General features: G+C 55.7%; 2 protein-coding genes across 2 annotated transcripts in view; one reads left to right on the forward strand and one right to left on the reverse strand.

The window, feature by feature from the left end:
- Positions 1-2,156: 2,156 nt before the first annotated feature.
- Positions 2,157-3,143, forward strand: LOC118992085 (kinesin-like protein KIF7). The gene is made up of 3 exons (XM_037053829.1): positions 2,157-2,349; positions 2,521-2,926; positions 3,065-3,143. The coding sequence occupies exons 1-3, from the start codon at positions 2,157-2,159 to the stop codon at positions 3,141-3,143; spliced, it is 678 nt and encodes a 225-aa protein (XP_036909724.1).
- A 366-nt stretch (positions 3,144-3,509) lies between these two features.
- Positions 3,510-15,246, reverse strand: part of TICRR (TOPBP1 interacting checkpoint and replication regulator) — a 30,515-nt gene continuing 18,778 nt past the window's right edge. Inside the window, exons 13-22 of the mRNA XM_037053638.1 lie at positions 14,868-14,964; positions 13,059-13,116; positions 11,822-11,965; positions 10,869-10,959; positions 9,889-9,941; positions 9,146-9,280; positions 8,382-8,539; positions 5,114-7,241; positions 4,874-4,999; positions 3,510-4,144 (exon numbers count right to left, since the gene is read on the reverse strand). Of these exons, the coding sequence (XP_036909533.1) occupies positions 4,032-4,144; positions 4,874-4,999; positions 5,114-7,241; positions 8,382-8,539; positions 9,146-9,280; positions 9,889-9,941; positions 10,869-10,959; positions 11,822-11,965; positions 13,059-13,116; positions 14,868-14,964 (3,103 nt within the window). The 3' untranslated portion in view covers positions 3,510-4,031. The remainder of the gene's footprint in view (positions 4,145-4,873; positions 5,000-5,113; positions 7,242-8,381; positions 8,540-9,145; positions 9,281-9,888; positions 9,942-10,868; positions 10,960-11,821; positions 11,966-13,058; positions 13,117-14,867; positions 14,965-15,246) is intronic.

A 15,246-nucleotide genomic window follows, 5' to 3' on the forward strand; every position in this document is an offset into this window, starting at 1 on the left:
TAGTTTTTACTTAACTTCCAGACTTGGAAGTCTTCTTCTGAGGCTGATCTCAGTTGGGAAAACTTAACACAGCACTGGAGAAATCTCTATACCTTGAAGAACCCGAAACCCATTCCACAACCACCTCCTCGGCAAGGCTGCCTAGTTTTCTCTTAACTCCCAAGCGAGAAAATCTCCTTCTTAAGTCGATCTCTGCTTCAAAATCTTGACTTGTAAAACTGTTTCTGTTTTCTAAGCCTAGTTTTCCAAGCCCACTTTTGTTTTTCTAGACTTGGAAACGTTAACATGGCCCTGGAGAACCCTAGTTACCATCCGAAAAAACTTAAACCAATTCCACAAATTCCTTCTCACAAGGCTCTCTCGTTTTTACTTAACTCCCAGGCTAGGAAGTCTCCTTCCAAGGTGGATCTTGGCTTGAAAAACTTAATACAGCACTGGAGAAAGGTATTTACTCTCTGAAGAACCTGAAACCCATTCTGCAAAGTCCTTCTCTCCAACGCTTTCTAGTTTTTCTAGGGAAACTTGGAGAACTGTAACTGTTTTTCAAGTCCAGATCCATCTCAGAAGAAGTCTTCCTCGCTTGGGAGTTAAGAAAAATACAAGGAAACTTACAGAGAATGTGTTTGTGGAATGTGTTTCTGGTTCTTCAGATGGTACATAGGCTTCTCCAGTGTAGTGTTAAGTTTTCCAACTCTAGAAATAAAATCTGGACTTGAAAAACTAGACATAGAAAACTGCAGAAGTTTTCCAAATCTAGTTTTCCAATCCCAATCCACATCAGAAGTAGCCTACCTTGCTTGGTTGTTAAGACAAAACTAGGCAGCCTTGCAGTGCAGGTGGTTGCAGAATGGGTTTCAGGTTCTTGGGATCGTAAATCAGCTTCTCCGGTGTAGTGTTAAGTTTTCTAAGTCTAGGGGGAAAAAAACCTGGACTTGGAAAACTAGATTTGGAAAACGAAGTTTCTGCAAGTAGGACTTCGGCCCTCCAGGCAGAGCAGAGGTTGTGCTGGGTGCCCTGGGGACAGAGAGACTTGTCCTGCTCACCTTTGCCTCTGAACCCTGTCTCCCTGGCCCCTAGGAAGGCGAGGGGGTGCAGCAGGCCTTGCACAGCCAGGTGGCCGAGACTTTCTGGCTGCCCTGGAGGACGCCATGGAGCAGTACAAGCTCCAGGTAGGGGTGCCACTTCTAAGGAGAGGGTGCCAGGGATCGAGTTTCCCAAACCGGAGGAAAGCAGCGGGGACAGGTTCCAGCAGGGCAGGGGAGATGAGGGTGTGCACGAGAAGCGTGGAGGTGGGACACTATGGTGTGGGTGGGTGTGCAGGATGGTCCTGAGTGTAGGTGGCAGGTGGGCCTGGAGGGCTGCAAGGTGGGCCACTGCAGCTGGATCCTTTCTTGGTCCCAAGGTAACTGGGTCAGCGTTGTTCCTGGAGCCCTGTGGCGCCAGGTGGCAGTGATTGGCAGGAACATGGAGGACTGGCAGGGTGGGATGAGAGCTGGAGCCAGAGCTGTTTGGGGTGTGTGTGTATGTGTGTGAGTGTGTGTAACTAAGAGGTGGTCAGAGTGTTTGACCCTCCTCAGGGAGTGGGTGGGGGGCCCTTCGCACCTGTTCCCCAGTCTCCTGCACTTAGTCCCGATTGCTCCCCCTCCCCAGTCCCTGTCTCCCCCCTCAGCACCCGGGCCATGTCTTGCAGAGTGACCATCTGCGTGAGCAGCGGGAAGAGATGGCGGAGCTGCGGCTGTGGCTGGAGCTGGTGAGGCCAGGCTGGAGGGCCTCGGGGCTCCTGCAGGACCTGCCTCCTGGGTCCTTTGGGCCCCGGCCTCACACAGCGCCCCTGGCGGATGCCCACAGCCACATGCTGGCCAGGCTGTCCCTAGCTGAGGGTTCCCTGGCGCAGGGAGTCAGCACCATGTCTGAGCCGGGCGGCCTCCGCACAGGTGGTGACACTGCGGGAGGAGCAGCACCAGCAGCAGGTGGCCTTCTCCGAGCTGGGGATGCAGCTGGAGGAGCAGCAGCGGCTGGTGTACTGGCTGGAGGCAGCTCCTGGAGACAGACCGCCAGCTGACCCGGCAGCAGAAGGAGCATGAGCGGAGCCTGCAGCTGCTCCTGCAGCAGAGCCGAGATGAGGTCCGCACGCAGCTCACGCACAGCCCCAACCCATGTGCCTGGCCGCCCTGCCACCCGCCTTTCTGCGTGTCCCCACAGACCACCTTGGTGAAGGGCTGGCCGACAGCAGGAGGCAGTATGAGGCCAGGATCCAGGCTCTGGAGAGGGAGCTGGGCCGCCATATGTGGATGAACCAGGAGCTGAAGCAGAAGCTGGGGGGTGCAGGCTCAGCGGGACCAGGCAGGGGTAAGCCTCACTGCCTGCGGCGGACGCGGGGCCCTGCCTTGCAGAAACCCCTTCGCCCACAGCTCTTTGGGGGTCCTTTCCCACATTGCTTGTGCTGGGCTCCGGATGCCAGCACCGAGGGAGCGCTGGCGCCTCCCCTCCTGACCAGGGTGTCACTGTCCTCCGTGACAGGTTGGGAGAAGAGGACCCTGTGCCCTGGAAATGAGGACGAGCTGCGCGCAGCACCCGAGCCTGTTGGGCAGCTGCCCCTTGCAGAGGGCGCCCCACATGCCCGGGAGGAGGGGCGGGACCTGGTCCACGCCCCGCTCCCACTGACGTGGAAGCGCTCCAGCCTGGGCGGAGAGGAGCAGGGATCCCAGGAGGAGCTGCGACAGCGGGAGACAGCGGGAGGCCGCAGAGCCCCTTGTGGGGCAGGCCCTGCCTGTGGGGGTGGGGGCCCTGCCCTGGCAGGTGGGGCCCTTGGCCAGACCCCGGCGGGAGCTGCGCAGGGCCAGCCCAGGGATGATCGATGTCAGGAGGAGCCCCCTGTAGGCCCTGGGCAGAGCCAGCTTTGGCCGGGGGTCCAGCCTGCCGGAAGGTACGGTGCGTGCCTGCATCTGCCAAGGGGTCCGCACCTCACTCTAAATCCGAGTCAGCCCAAGTGAACTGGGCTCAGGTGTTACTTTTTAAAAAAGTATCCCTCCCCCCACCGCTCCCTTCCTGTGAGCTGCGGTAGGACGGCCGCCTTTGGCTCTGAGCAGTTCCAGCAGGACGCTTCCGGTCTACAGGCCGTGCGCTCTCTCTGTCGGGGCTGATCCTGGAGTGGCCTGGGGTTTACGTGGGCAGTGTGGGGGGTCGGGGAGCAGCAGGTGTTTGGAGTTTTGTACCCGTGTTGTAATAAATGAGAACAGCCTCTGGAGACATGGGGTGTTCGCTGAGTTTGACCGACAATAGCAGGAAGCGGCTCTGGGAGCGCAGTAGGCCTGGAAGTCACTGCGAGACCGTGGGCAGTTGCAGGCGGGCCCTGCACCAGGACTGCACAGCAGGCCGCCCACCCCGACGCTGTGAGCCGCCCCCCGCAGATGGCGAGAACTGGGCTGGGGACTGGCTCTGGGGGTACCAAGCTGGGCCACGGCCACAGCAAACCTCAGGCTGGGCATTGTACAGACGCGGCAGAAGCTGAGTAGCCAGAGGTAACTTTATTGTTACAGGAAATGTAAAACATTCACCCTACCACCCGCCTCTGTCTCAGGCTCCCAGCCTCGTATCTGCTTCACAAGGGTCCCATTTCACAAGAGAGGTAGCTTGTCCTGACCGGTCATGGTCGGGGGCTGGGCTGGAATGGCATCCTGGTCTTGCTGGGCTGTGCCTGGCTCCATGCCGCCTCTGAGGTACAGCACCCCCCAACCGCAGGCAGGGGCTGGGGGGATGCAGGCTGGGGCCAGGCCCCTAGATGTTATGCCTGTGGGGTGACCCTACCTTCATCTTTCGAACTCGTCCAGTTCCCAGAAGCCCATTCTTCCTGTTCTGTGTGGCAAGCCGGGCTCAGGCGGAGCCAGCCTCTGGGTGCTCTGCTGCCCCCGCAGCGCCGGCCGTGCCCAGAGCACAGCCCTCCCGGAGCGCCTCTGACGCGGGGAAGCAGGAGCGCCTGGACCATCCCTTCACGGTCTGTGGCTGTCAATCCCCTGGCCCATCCCGCCTCACTAGCTGATCAGCTTCTTCCGAGAGTAGGTTCTGCTGATGGGGCGTCTTCTGGAAAAGGCTCGGCTGAAAGGCGAGTCCTCCGCCTTTGGGGGAAACAAGTCCGTGTCCTCATCTAGAAAAAGGCAGACACAGGCGGCGACTGAGGACGCAGACAAGGAAAATGGGCTGGGACTGCAGGTGGCCCACGCGAAGGTCACGCTCTCCCCTGTCAAGCCGCACTCCACACTTGAAGCAAAGCCCCTGCCTCACTTCAGTTCGACCATTTGTCTTTCTTACAAAGGTCTGTGGGGCTTTAAGCCACTTTGCCCACCTTCTATGGTCTCCAGGGACGAGACCCACTGAAACTTCCACCTCCTGCACGGCCGGCCCTTAAGGTCTAGAAGGGCACCCTGCAACCTGCACAGCCTACAGGCTCAGCCCAGCTCTCTTCCCGGCGGGGTGGCAGAAGGGCAGCCTGCAGCCTTCCAGACGGGCTGACGGCAACAGCCGGTCCTTTGTTGGACGGAACAGACAGAACACAGGGAGGAAATGGCCAGCTGGGACAGTGTCCTCAGAGTGCAGGGACCACACCATGTGCCCTTCTCTGTCACCGTCTCTGAGAACCTCAACTATTTGGTAGGGCTTTGTGGGGTTTCTGTGCAAACCCGCATAAGCTCCAGCGTGGCATTCCCCTGGGGAGGGCACAGTGGACATTGCTGCAGGGACAGCCCCCTGTCCCGTCACCAAACAGTCCGCAGGACCCCTCCCAAATTCAACTGCCTGGCAGCCCTAAGCCTACTCCAGTCACCCAAAGGATGCAGGGCTGGCTGTGGTCAGAGCCCCAGGGCCTCGCACAAGTTACCTGGGGCATCTCTGTGCTGTGAGGAGTCCATCTTCCCTGGGAACAGCAGAGGGGACTGGGTCAGTGCCTGGAGCCCAGTGGCAGACAGGCTGCTGCGCGGGGCGCAGCCAGGTGGTGAGGGGGAACCTGTGGAATGGCACTCGGTCAGCACTGCCCTACTCAGCCCACACAGGGAGCCCAAGCCTCCTCGAGAAGCAACCCCTCCCAGCCCCCCAGCCAGGCTCAGTCGGCAAGACTCACCGGAAACTGGTGCCTCCTCGACCCCCATGGCGGGGAGCTGCTGCACCCCCATCCCCGGGGACCTCTCCTCGCTCTGACCAACTTCCCAGTCTCTTCTCAGCCTGTCACAGACCCTCTTGCCGTCACACTCGGCTTCTTCCTCAGCAGAAAGTAGTCTCTTCCTGGATCCCAACCCAAACTGTCCCCAGGAGAAGGCTTCCTCGGCCTTAGACTCGCTGTCTCCGGGAGGTGACTGGTCTGGCAGCTGACACACCCCCTCGAGCTCAAAATCTCCCAGGAGGGGGGACCTGCTGATGCTGAGCTGGAGGCCCAGCTCCTTGCCCTCCAGTCGGAGCAGCGATCCGCCCGCAGGGAGGCCTGTGCCAGCATCGCCCCTCCCAGCGGCGGCACCCAGGCTGCAGAGCACCGCCCGCTTCCTGCGGGGCCAGTCCTTGATCCTGTCGGGAGTTGTCCTCCCGCTGTGCTTGGGAGATGGTGTCCAAGGGACCCCAACATCTGTCTGAAACGGACTGGGGGTGCTGGGGGTGCAGGACTGGCAGATGTAGGTTTGTCCCCCACTGTTGCTGGGGCTGCTGTGCGAGGGGCGGAGGCAGGGGGGCGACATGTAGGTGGTCTCGGGTTTGCAGGGCTTGCTGCCCCTGGGCATGCCAAGACCGGGGGGCACACTCTGGGCCCGCCTTGGGGGCTCGACCACTGACTGAGGGCTGGCGTCTCTCTTCTTAACTCGGACCTTGGGCACCCCGGAAGCCTGCATCTCCAGCTCCACCTCGTAGGTCTGCACCTCGGTGGGGGCTCCTGAGAGCTGGGTGGGAGTGGCTGCCCATTGCGGCCCTCTGTGGTCAGGACAGAGCAGGGCGCAGGGTGGTGTAGGCGGGGAGCTGGGCCCAGAGCGGGGAGATGGGGGATCCCGGAGGGGAGACAGAGAGGGCCCCTCAACGGCAACGGCTGTCCTCAACCCCGCACCCTCACCCGCGGGAGAAGCGCTGCTGCTCTGGCCCCGCGCACCATGGCCCTCGGCTCCATCCAGGAGAGAGAGGTGCTCTGTGTCCCCTGCGATGAGCCAAGGGGAGGAACAATGCCAGTCACGGCTGAAGCCAAGCGCAGGGTCGCAGTGCTTTGGGGGAGGCCTAGGGGAGGAGGGGTCTGTGTCCTGTGGGTGCTTCTTAGTGTCAGTAAAAGCAGCCGGGCTGTCCGTGGCACCAGCTGCAGGAGCCGAGGTGCTGGGCTCGCCCTCTGGGAAGCTGCCCTCTGGATCGGAGGTCCTGCTGTCCTTTGTCCTGATGTGAGAGGGGGGCCGACCGGGTGTGACGTCGGGGTCAGCGCTCCACGAGGTTTTGGGGGCAGTTGAAGGAGTGGGATGGGAGAGAGGCAAGGCCTCGCTGCCCGGATCCCAGAGCGCTTTCCAGTCCAGCTGTGCAGGGGGAGGTGATTCTGCCGGAGGTGTCCCGAGTGGGCTCCGGGAGGCATCACAGACTGGAGAGGGCAGAGGCTCCTCTGGAGAAGCCTGTGGGGAAGGCGTCACGGGCATGTCCCTGGGGCTCGCTGGGGTTCTGCCAGCTTTGACCTGCCGTCTCTGTGCTGGCTCCTTTCCCTGAGAGGCTCTGAGGGTACAGGGATTTTGGCGTTTCCGGTTGGGAGGTGTGCCCACGAGGGCTGTGCCCCTTTGCACCCCAGTCACTGCCTCTCCGGGGGGCGACCTGAGAGAGACCCTGCTGAAAGTTGGACCCCCAGGCCTTCCCTGGCCAGTGGACAGCACTGCGGCGGCGGCCAGCCCAGAGGGGCTTCCAGGACTAGAGCTCACAGCAGGTGACCAAGCAGGATCCTGCAAAAACCCAAGGGGCTGGCCATGTGGCCTTGTGGGAGTTTTGGGAATCCTTCCGAGTGGAGAGGCCCCTCTTTCCAGCAGGGGGCGTCCTTTCCGTGCGGGCGGTTTAGGTGAAGGTAGATCGCAACCATGCGCGGAGGAGTCCTGAAAGGACCGGAAGAGCGCCTGTCGGGCAGGGGTCCGGGCTGCAGGGGGCTTCGGTCGCCTTTCAGGGGTGCGCAGCGGAGGGGTCTGCGGGATATCAGGGAGCCTTCTGGCGGCAGCTGCAGGAGAGCTAGACTTCTGGGCACTCTTCCTGGGGGTCTGGGGACAAAAGCATTCTTATCAGTGTCGGCCATAGGAGCGAGCTTAGTGCAGACACATTTCCAGGTACACAGCCGGGCTCGGGGTTTTTTACTTAGCGATTTTTTCTAGCACCAAGCACTGTAACCAATCAGAGTCTGTTTCCCTAAGATAAATAATTTGCATAACGCAGCTATGCTACTCCCCACCTCTCCCTGCCACTCCACATGCCCAGGTTTCCTTTCCCTCAGCGTGATTGTCTCTGATCTTTGTCTGAAGCAGCCCCTGGGTGCCACATCACCTGCTGTCCACCCACACTCAACAGGCTAGGACTGGGGGCGGGGGGGCCTGGAAATGGAGTGTGGGAGAGGCAGAGTCGGTGCACCACAGGCAACATAGCGAAAAGCATTTTCCAAACTAGAGCTGCCTTTAGAGCCTGACCTTGAGCTGGTTAAGAGACCCCTCCCCCTCTCCCCCACCCCCCACCACCTACCTCTAAAAGCTGAGACTCCATACCCCACCCCTTCTCTCCTTTGTCATTCACATGCACGGCAAAGACTCAGGAGCAAACACCATACACAGAGGATGTGCTGTAGAACGGCACACCTGAAATCTAATTCTGTTAACCAATGTCACCCCAATAAATGCAATAATAAAAAAGCTTCAGGTGCAGCCATGTGAGGACTGGGAGAACGCTGGAAGTAAGCACCCCCGCCCGGCGGAGTCCCAGCAAGGCAAGGCGTGTGTGTCCCTGCAGCTCCTCGGTCGGATCACCCCAGCCTTTCCCCTCTCTGACGTCACCCAGTCTCAGCTCCCCCTTTCCCATCATTCCAGTCCCTCCCCCATCTCCTGTCACATCTGCCCAGCCTCACACACGTCTCCATGATGTCTGCAATCTCTACTTGATTGCTCTCTCTCTAATCTCAAGTTGAGATCACAGGCCCCTGTTTGTGACCCCTGCCTCCTTCCCTTCTTTTTCAAATGTCTCTACCTGGGCCTCTCATGTCTCCTCTCCCTCTGAAGTCTCTTCTCCCTGATCTCCATCTCTCCGTCTTCTTCCTCAAACGTCAAGGCCTCGCTACTCTAGACTGGACTGGAGGCTGAGGCTGGCAGGGCCTCCTTCTCCAGAACCACCGCGGAAGCGCTGTGGAGACGCCCTACCTGAGGGTCTGCAGGCAGCTCAGCAGCCAGCTTCTTTCCCGAAGGCCTCTGAGTTCGAGCTGAGCCCTTCTCTGACGGGCTGAGCATCGGAGACACTGCCCCAAAAAGAAGCTTCTTTGGAGACCGAACACTTGGGGTGGTAGAATGTTCTCTCTGGTCTGCAAGTCAAAAATATGGACAATATTTGAATCTCTCTCAGCTTCTGTCCTCCCAACATGCACACGAACAACAGCCCGTCGGTACTCGTGGGGAAGGACTCGCGGGGCAATCCCTGGCATGTGATGTCCTGCCATGACAGCTGCTGCAGTCCGGCTGCCTTCCTGAATTCCACTGACTGTAGCCAACTCCATCCCTATGTGAGGAAATGCAGGCAACTAAAACAAACAATCTATAATATCAAAATGCCCTGCTGATGGTACAAGCTAATGGTAATGGGTAAAGGCCACACAGAGATCACCTTCCACCTGTGGCACTGTGTGTAGGGTTTGAACACGGCTGGAAATGACAGGAAAATTCCTCTTCCGTGAATGTACGATCAGCCCCCAGTCAGTGTGGATGACCTGCTGCCAGAATCGAGGGATGGTCCTAATCATGAAGACCCCGGATCGTTCAGCTGGTCATCACCCCGAACCTCAAACATGTATGCGTAGTCTCTATAGCTCCCGTGTGAGGAAACGAAAGGTCAGACTTCCAACTTCTCGTCCCAGAGACACTCCCAATGCAGTTAGTGTGAACTGTGGAATCCCGGTGGCTAAGTGCGTTACCTGGCTTGTTCTGCTGAGGCGCATGAGTTCTTTGCACACTTCGAGACTTCGGCGGAGACACGGAGTAGAAGGGACCAGACCTTGTCCTGCTGAGTGACAGTTGCTTGATTCGAGGGCTTCTTCTCAGACCTATTTCTACAAAACCGGAGTCACACTTAGTAATCAGGGGAAGTGCCAGCCTGCCACCTCCCATGCACGAAAGGAGTAAAACCTACATTATATCAAACACAAGATATAAACTGGACTTCTTAATTTTTGTAACAAGGATAAGAGAGGCTGACAGGTGGCCCCCAACAAGGTGTGAAAGCCCCACTGACCCAGGAGACCGCCACCCCCAGGCAGTGCTGAGAACCACCACATGCAGCATGGTGTCCAGGGGGAAAATGTGTGTGAGGTATGGTAGCTTTTGCAAAAAAAAAAAAAAAAAATTAAGAACTATAGCTTTCATGTGTATATCATAACATATTTGTGTGGAATGTTACCTGTAAGAACACTGCTAAAGCAAAAATCTTATTAACAGTAAATGTTCCTAGTTATGGGATTACGCAGAAATTTCTTGATTGAACAGAAAAGTTAGATTTTGAAAGCCCATCATACACACTTCGTGACGAGACCGTTCACAGGTCAGTGTGGCTGACACGCACTGTGGGCCAGGGCTGTGTCCAGGAGGTGCTTTTGGATGCGCTGACCAGCAGTGTGTGAATAAAGCCAACCCCAAACCCTGCACCAAGAGTAGAGCATACCTCTTTCCGGGGACTCCTCCACGACACCGACATCAGGGCCCGGGTCAGAGGATCTTCAGGAATAAACAGCACGAGGATTATTCACGATCACTGAGAACTAGTTCACAATTACCACACGCTGGAGAGACACAGCCTATCAGCCCACAAGGTCAGAGACAGAGTCTGGCAGGGCCAGTGCCAGCGCTCTCGGGTACCACTGTGCAGGGTTGGGGCGGTTTTTACTTGTAACTGACTTATAGGTAAGCGGGCCTGAGCGCGTGAAACCCGTAAACCAGTAATGACGAGACAGAGCCGTGACAAGCCACAGTGGATGTGCCTCTCCCCAGTCTTCCTCTAAGGCACAGCTAGTCACCCCGGTCAGCGTGTGAGGCCCAAAGGGAGAGAGAAGAGGCAACTGGGCCGGGACTCGGGACCAGCTGGGGGGCTCTAAGAATTTCCTTCTTGCTTCACAGACCCCAGATCGGGTGCTGGAGAAGCTGACAACTGGAACACACCCAGGAGTGCATACCAAAACTGTCCTCGGGAAGGCCAGCTCTCTTGTCGGAGAACCAGGAGAGGGGCGGTCAAGCAGGACAGAAGCGTCTAAGCCTGGGCCTGCGCTGCCCCGCCCCAAGCAATCGCTACGGGAAACTGGCCCCGGTCAGCTCGGAAGGCGAGGTCGGAGCCTCTAGCCTTGCCTGGCCGTAACGAGGGCTCCCTCCTTCCCCATGTCGGCACGTGAGTACAATTTACAATTGTACAATATCCATTCAGCAGTATATCACTCACTAACACAAAGGGGCGAGCTATTGATACAGGCAGCAACGTGGACAGACCTCAAGACAATTATGCCAGGTGAACGAGACCAAGACAGAGTGCCTCCTGCAGGCCTCCAGCCCTCAGGGAGTTTACAGAATACTCTGCTTCTAGGAAACACAGTTAAGACTGGCATCACAAAGCTGGTGAGGAGGTAGGAGAAGCTGCCCAAGGATGTCACCCACCTGCCCTTGACCTGTCTGTGCAGCAGCCTCCTGGACACCTGCTTATGCTCCGGAGTCTCAGCCACGGTCCTCGTCAGCAGTCTGCGGTGACCTGAAATGTGAGCGGCACACTTGTCACTTCTCCAGAAACAGCAGCGAGGCCAGGGTTGCCCCACGTCCCAGCAACTCCGCTCTGGCCACCTGCCTGAGAATTAAAAACATGTCCACACAAACGCTCTTCCATGAATGTCTATAGCAGCACTTTTCACAATAGACAAACAGTGGAAACAACACAGATGCCCACCAAGTGATGCGTGGATAAATGACATCTAATGTAGCCACATGACGTTTGCTGGCAAGAAAAAGAAACTAGGTGCTGAGACCTAGCACAGTATGACGCGCATGAACACAGAAGACAGCGCGCTGAGCGAGTGCAGCTGCTTACACAGGCGTGTGTTCCATGACCCCACTGAGAAGAGACACCCGGGACAGGCCAATGCACAGAAACAGAAGTAGGCTGGTGGTTGCCTCCAGCAGGGGGTGACGAAAATGTTCTAGAGGCATACAGTTCTGAGAGTTGCAAACCTTTGTGAATATGCTGAACACCACTGCACCACATACTTTAAAAGGGTTGATTTCATAGTACATGAATTATATCTCAATTATTTAAGAACTCAAAAAAAAACCCTGAAATACTAAAAAAGAGAATAGAAAACCACTGAGTCACCATCCTTAGCTTCTTTGTGACTGGTTCTATAAAACAGACGCATGTCTGCAGGGGGCTGGGAAGGGCGGAGGGAGAGACCAGAATTCCGTTTCCATCCACAGCCTGAGAGACGCCCCAGGGACGCTGACCGACCGGACCACAGAGAAGAGGGAACCCGCAGGGAACAGTGAGCTTCTGCAGTGATGAGAGTCTCGCAGCTGGTTTGGGCCCAGGACGCCCACTCGGCAGCGCACACGCACACACACACCTGTGGCCCTCTCAGTGTGGTCGAGCTCCCGTGCCAGGCCTTCCACAGCGGACACGGAGTGGCTGCGAGGCAGCCCGTGCTTTGCCGGTCTCTTTGACGGGGAAAATTCCTGGTTGAAGAGATTTCTTCGAACTTTGGTCACTTCTGAAAGCATGAAAAAAAAACGCAAAAGGCCAAATATTATTATTAACAAATGCCCTGCCTGGGAAGAGTTACCCCAAACAGAGAGACGCTGCTTAAGGAAAGCATCCCACAGACCACGACTGCACTGACAATTACCAACGGCGTTTCCTTAAACACCGTGCCCACGTGGTACACTGACGTCAGTTACGTGTACAGACTCGGTGTAAAACCGGCCTCTCAAATGCACGGCAGGCCCGCAGCACCTGCACCAGGAGCTGCACTCGCTGCAACCTGGACGTGACCCATAAGGAAGGCTGACGTGAGTCACAGTCATTTCAGTGGGTCCCAGTGTTGTGCTGGTTTTTCTCACCTCAGACCTCTCTGCTACTTTGTGCTCACCTCAGCCTAAGTGGTGAGAAACTGCTCAGGTTCAAAGACTTCTTTCTTCTTATGAGTATTTTACTAATTTTCTGGGTTATTTTAAATTGTCTTCCTGACCCAAGAACATGATAGCTGTGACCATTTAGACTCACAGTTGGGGGAAAAGGCAGATGAATCAAGAAATCCTTGGCAAAGTTAGCAAAACAGCACCTTCATCTCAAGCTGGCCTAGTGAAGGCCACTCAAAAATTCATCTGTGGTAAATGCTTCTACAAGCCCATCATGGACAGGAAACCGAAGGAAGGAGGACCCCACGCGGACGTTCTAAGAGCAAGGGCATGTGACCTAGCCTGCTGCCCGTGTCCAGTTTTCTCGCGCTGTCTCAATATCCTGTGTAGCTCTTCTTCCTTCTACATGGGAGATTCAAGCAGGGGCCATGGAGTGCACTTAGCTGTCGCTCTTAAATGCCCCTCATTGAACCAGTTCCACTGACTTTTATTTTTTTCGATCTTCATGATAATGGTGGTTTTTAAAAAAAGATTTCGGGTGAGTTATTTTGCAGCGCGCAGTGTGCTGAGACCACGGGAACACTCTGTTCTGCTAGCACGTGTTACCAGGACCCCTTTCAATAACCCAAACCAGCACGAGACAGTGCAGCCACCACAGCACACGCAATCAAAACGAAGGGCCACTCCAGGCCTCACACAGGTGCGCCGGGGCAACGAAGCGCCTACCTTGTACCGTGTCCTTCGGAGGGAGTGACGGCTGCTGCAGACTGGGGCGAGAGTTCTCCTGAGATGAGAAAACCCAGTAAGAAGGCAGGCGTGCATTTAACGTCAAAGAGTAAAATTCCCCATGAAACCCTTTGGCCCTTACAGGAAGTTGCAAACGGCACAAAAATAGCTATTTGTTCCAAGGACACCAAAGGCCACAGGGCAACAACGCGACATAGGCAACAGCCTACATGTCATCCACAGAGGGAAACAACTGTGGCTCCTCCCTCCAACGTATTAAGAAAGTTAGGAAAGTCTCTCAGAGGAGCGGACGGAGGCCCATGAATGCGCTCACCCAGGGACGGGTCCCTAACGGGAAAAGTAAACATGCAGATGAGGTCCAGCGGGTCCACCACTGGTGATGTGCATGCGTGGGTGCTGCTGACGCGTGCACTGCTGGCGTGTGCGCGCTGCTGGTGCGTGCAGGACGGGGCCCAGGAACACATACCTCCGTCACCAGTGGTCACTTCTGGACACTCACGGAGAAGGGATACCCTAACCTTTAACTTTATACCACTTCGACTCTGTACTAATATTTTATGTATGTATACCTTATGTACAACTGAAAACCCACATAAACTAACTGCAGGATGGCTACACTGTTAGGAACTTCTCTGAACTAAATTGCCGTTTATTGGCTACTATAGCAGAGCACTCAAGAGCCTACAATGCCGGTGCAGGTCAACAATGGTATTGTTTTTGCAGATTTTTTGATTTTTTAAAATGACGCCACTAGAATAACTGAAAAAATGAATCACCACGCAGGCGGAGAAACCTAACAAACTGACACTCTTTAACAACCAAAATCGAGTCCTGATCTCAGGAAATCAGTTTTAAAGAAGCATGCTTTCAAAAAAAAAAACCCACAAGTAAGCTTTCTCGGCCAACCTCAAATGAAAGTTTCAACTGTATGAGCAGTAGTCGTAACAGCACTGTCACCGCACATCGCTGTCAGATCTGTGTCTCATTCACGTACACTGGCTAAGGCCTACTAAGAAGGTGCAGACCACTGGCTGTAAAAGCAATCCCAGCTCCGATTCCACAGGGCAGCTATAAATCTCGAGGAACAGACTGTAAACCACCATCGTGATGATCGGTGCCTCGGAAGCTGGTTCTCACAGAATGGAATTACTCTCTCAGTAATTCATGTGGTTCAAAAGTTTCAACGCACTCGTCATCCCCCCTCCCTCCCTCCTTAGCAACACATCAATTCTACCTGGTCCACAGACGCCACCTGGGTTTCTTCTGCTACCATCAAAAAGTCCTCACATCTGTCTCAAAAGCCAGTTACCACCTGGCTTCATGACAGCACCCACAAGCCCCCCCTCAAATCTGTTTCACTGGTTACTGAAATGAAACACACTGAGAAGCACTTTCTGGCAAGCGGCCGATGCCCTGCTGCGACCCCACACTACTTTCCAATGGCCTCTGCGCACGTGACTTATTGTTCTTTCTATGAGTATTCTTACCTACATTAAAGATTTCAGGTTAACTTCCTCACTCCTAACTTTGGCTGGCTTTTTTACATTTGAATTACCTGTGACTGCCACACTTCTGGGTAAAGGGTTCATCACAAACACACGCCTACTTCCGTGGTCCCTGGATCACAGCTGTGCACACATGCGCACAGACACCCCCCCTCACTCCTGTGCGCCCCAGGGCCGCTGCCTAAGCACCGAGATGCTGCCCCTCCATCTCATCTCGTGTGGGACTCATGCCGGAAGGAACGACTCTGCTCTCGCCGCTTCCTGTCTCCTGGAAACCACTTACATTTTTGGCGGCTCTCTTGGATATTTTGGGAACTTCAATTTGACGACGATTCTGTGAGACCTCCGCCACACTTTTATGTCTTCGTAATGCATTTTTCCTTTTAAACAGAGAGAGAAACAGTCAGTATGCCCTTTGCAGGGGTTACAAGCTGGACTGGAACCAGTGTGAAATAAAACGTGACTGAAATAAAAGTCAGTGACCTTGGTGTTGGCCTAGATTCACAGCAAAACAAGTCAACCCCAGACTTTCCAAAAGTAACTACTCCAACTCTACTGGTCATGAGCAATGAAAAGCATCAGGGAAAGCAAGCTGAGCCCTGGCTGGTGCAGCTCAGTGGGCTGAGCATGGGCTGCGAACCAAAGGGTCACCAGTTCAATTC

This window comes from Sturnira hondurensis, unplaced genomic scaffold (genome assembly GCF_014824575.4).
Source record: "Sturnira hondurensis isolate 20B ecotype Veracruz unplaced genomic scaffold, ASM1482457v3 Scaffold0007865, whole genome shotgun sequence".
Taxonomy (NCBI): Eukaryota; Metazoa; Chordata; class Mammalia; order Chiroptera; family Phyllostomidae; genus Sturnira; species Sturnira hondurensis.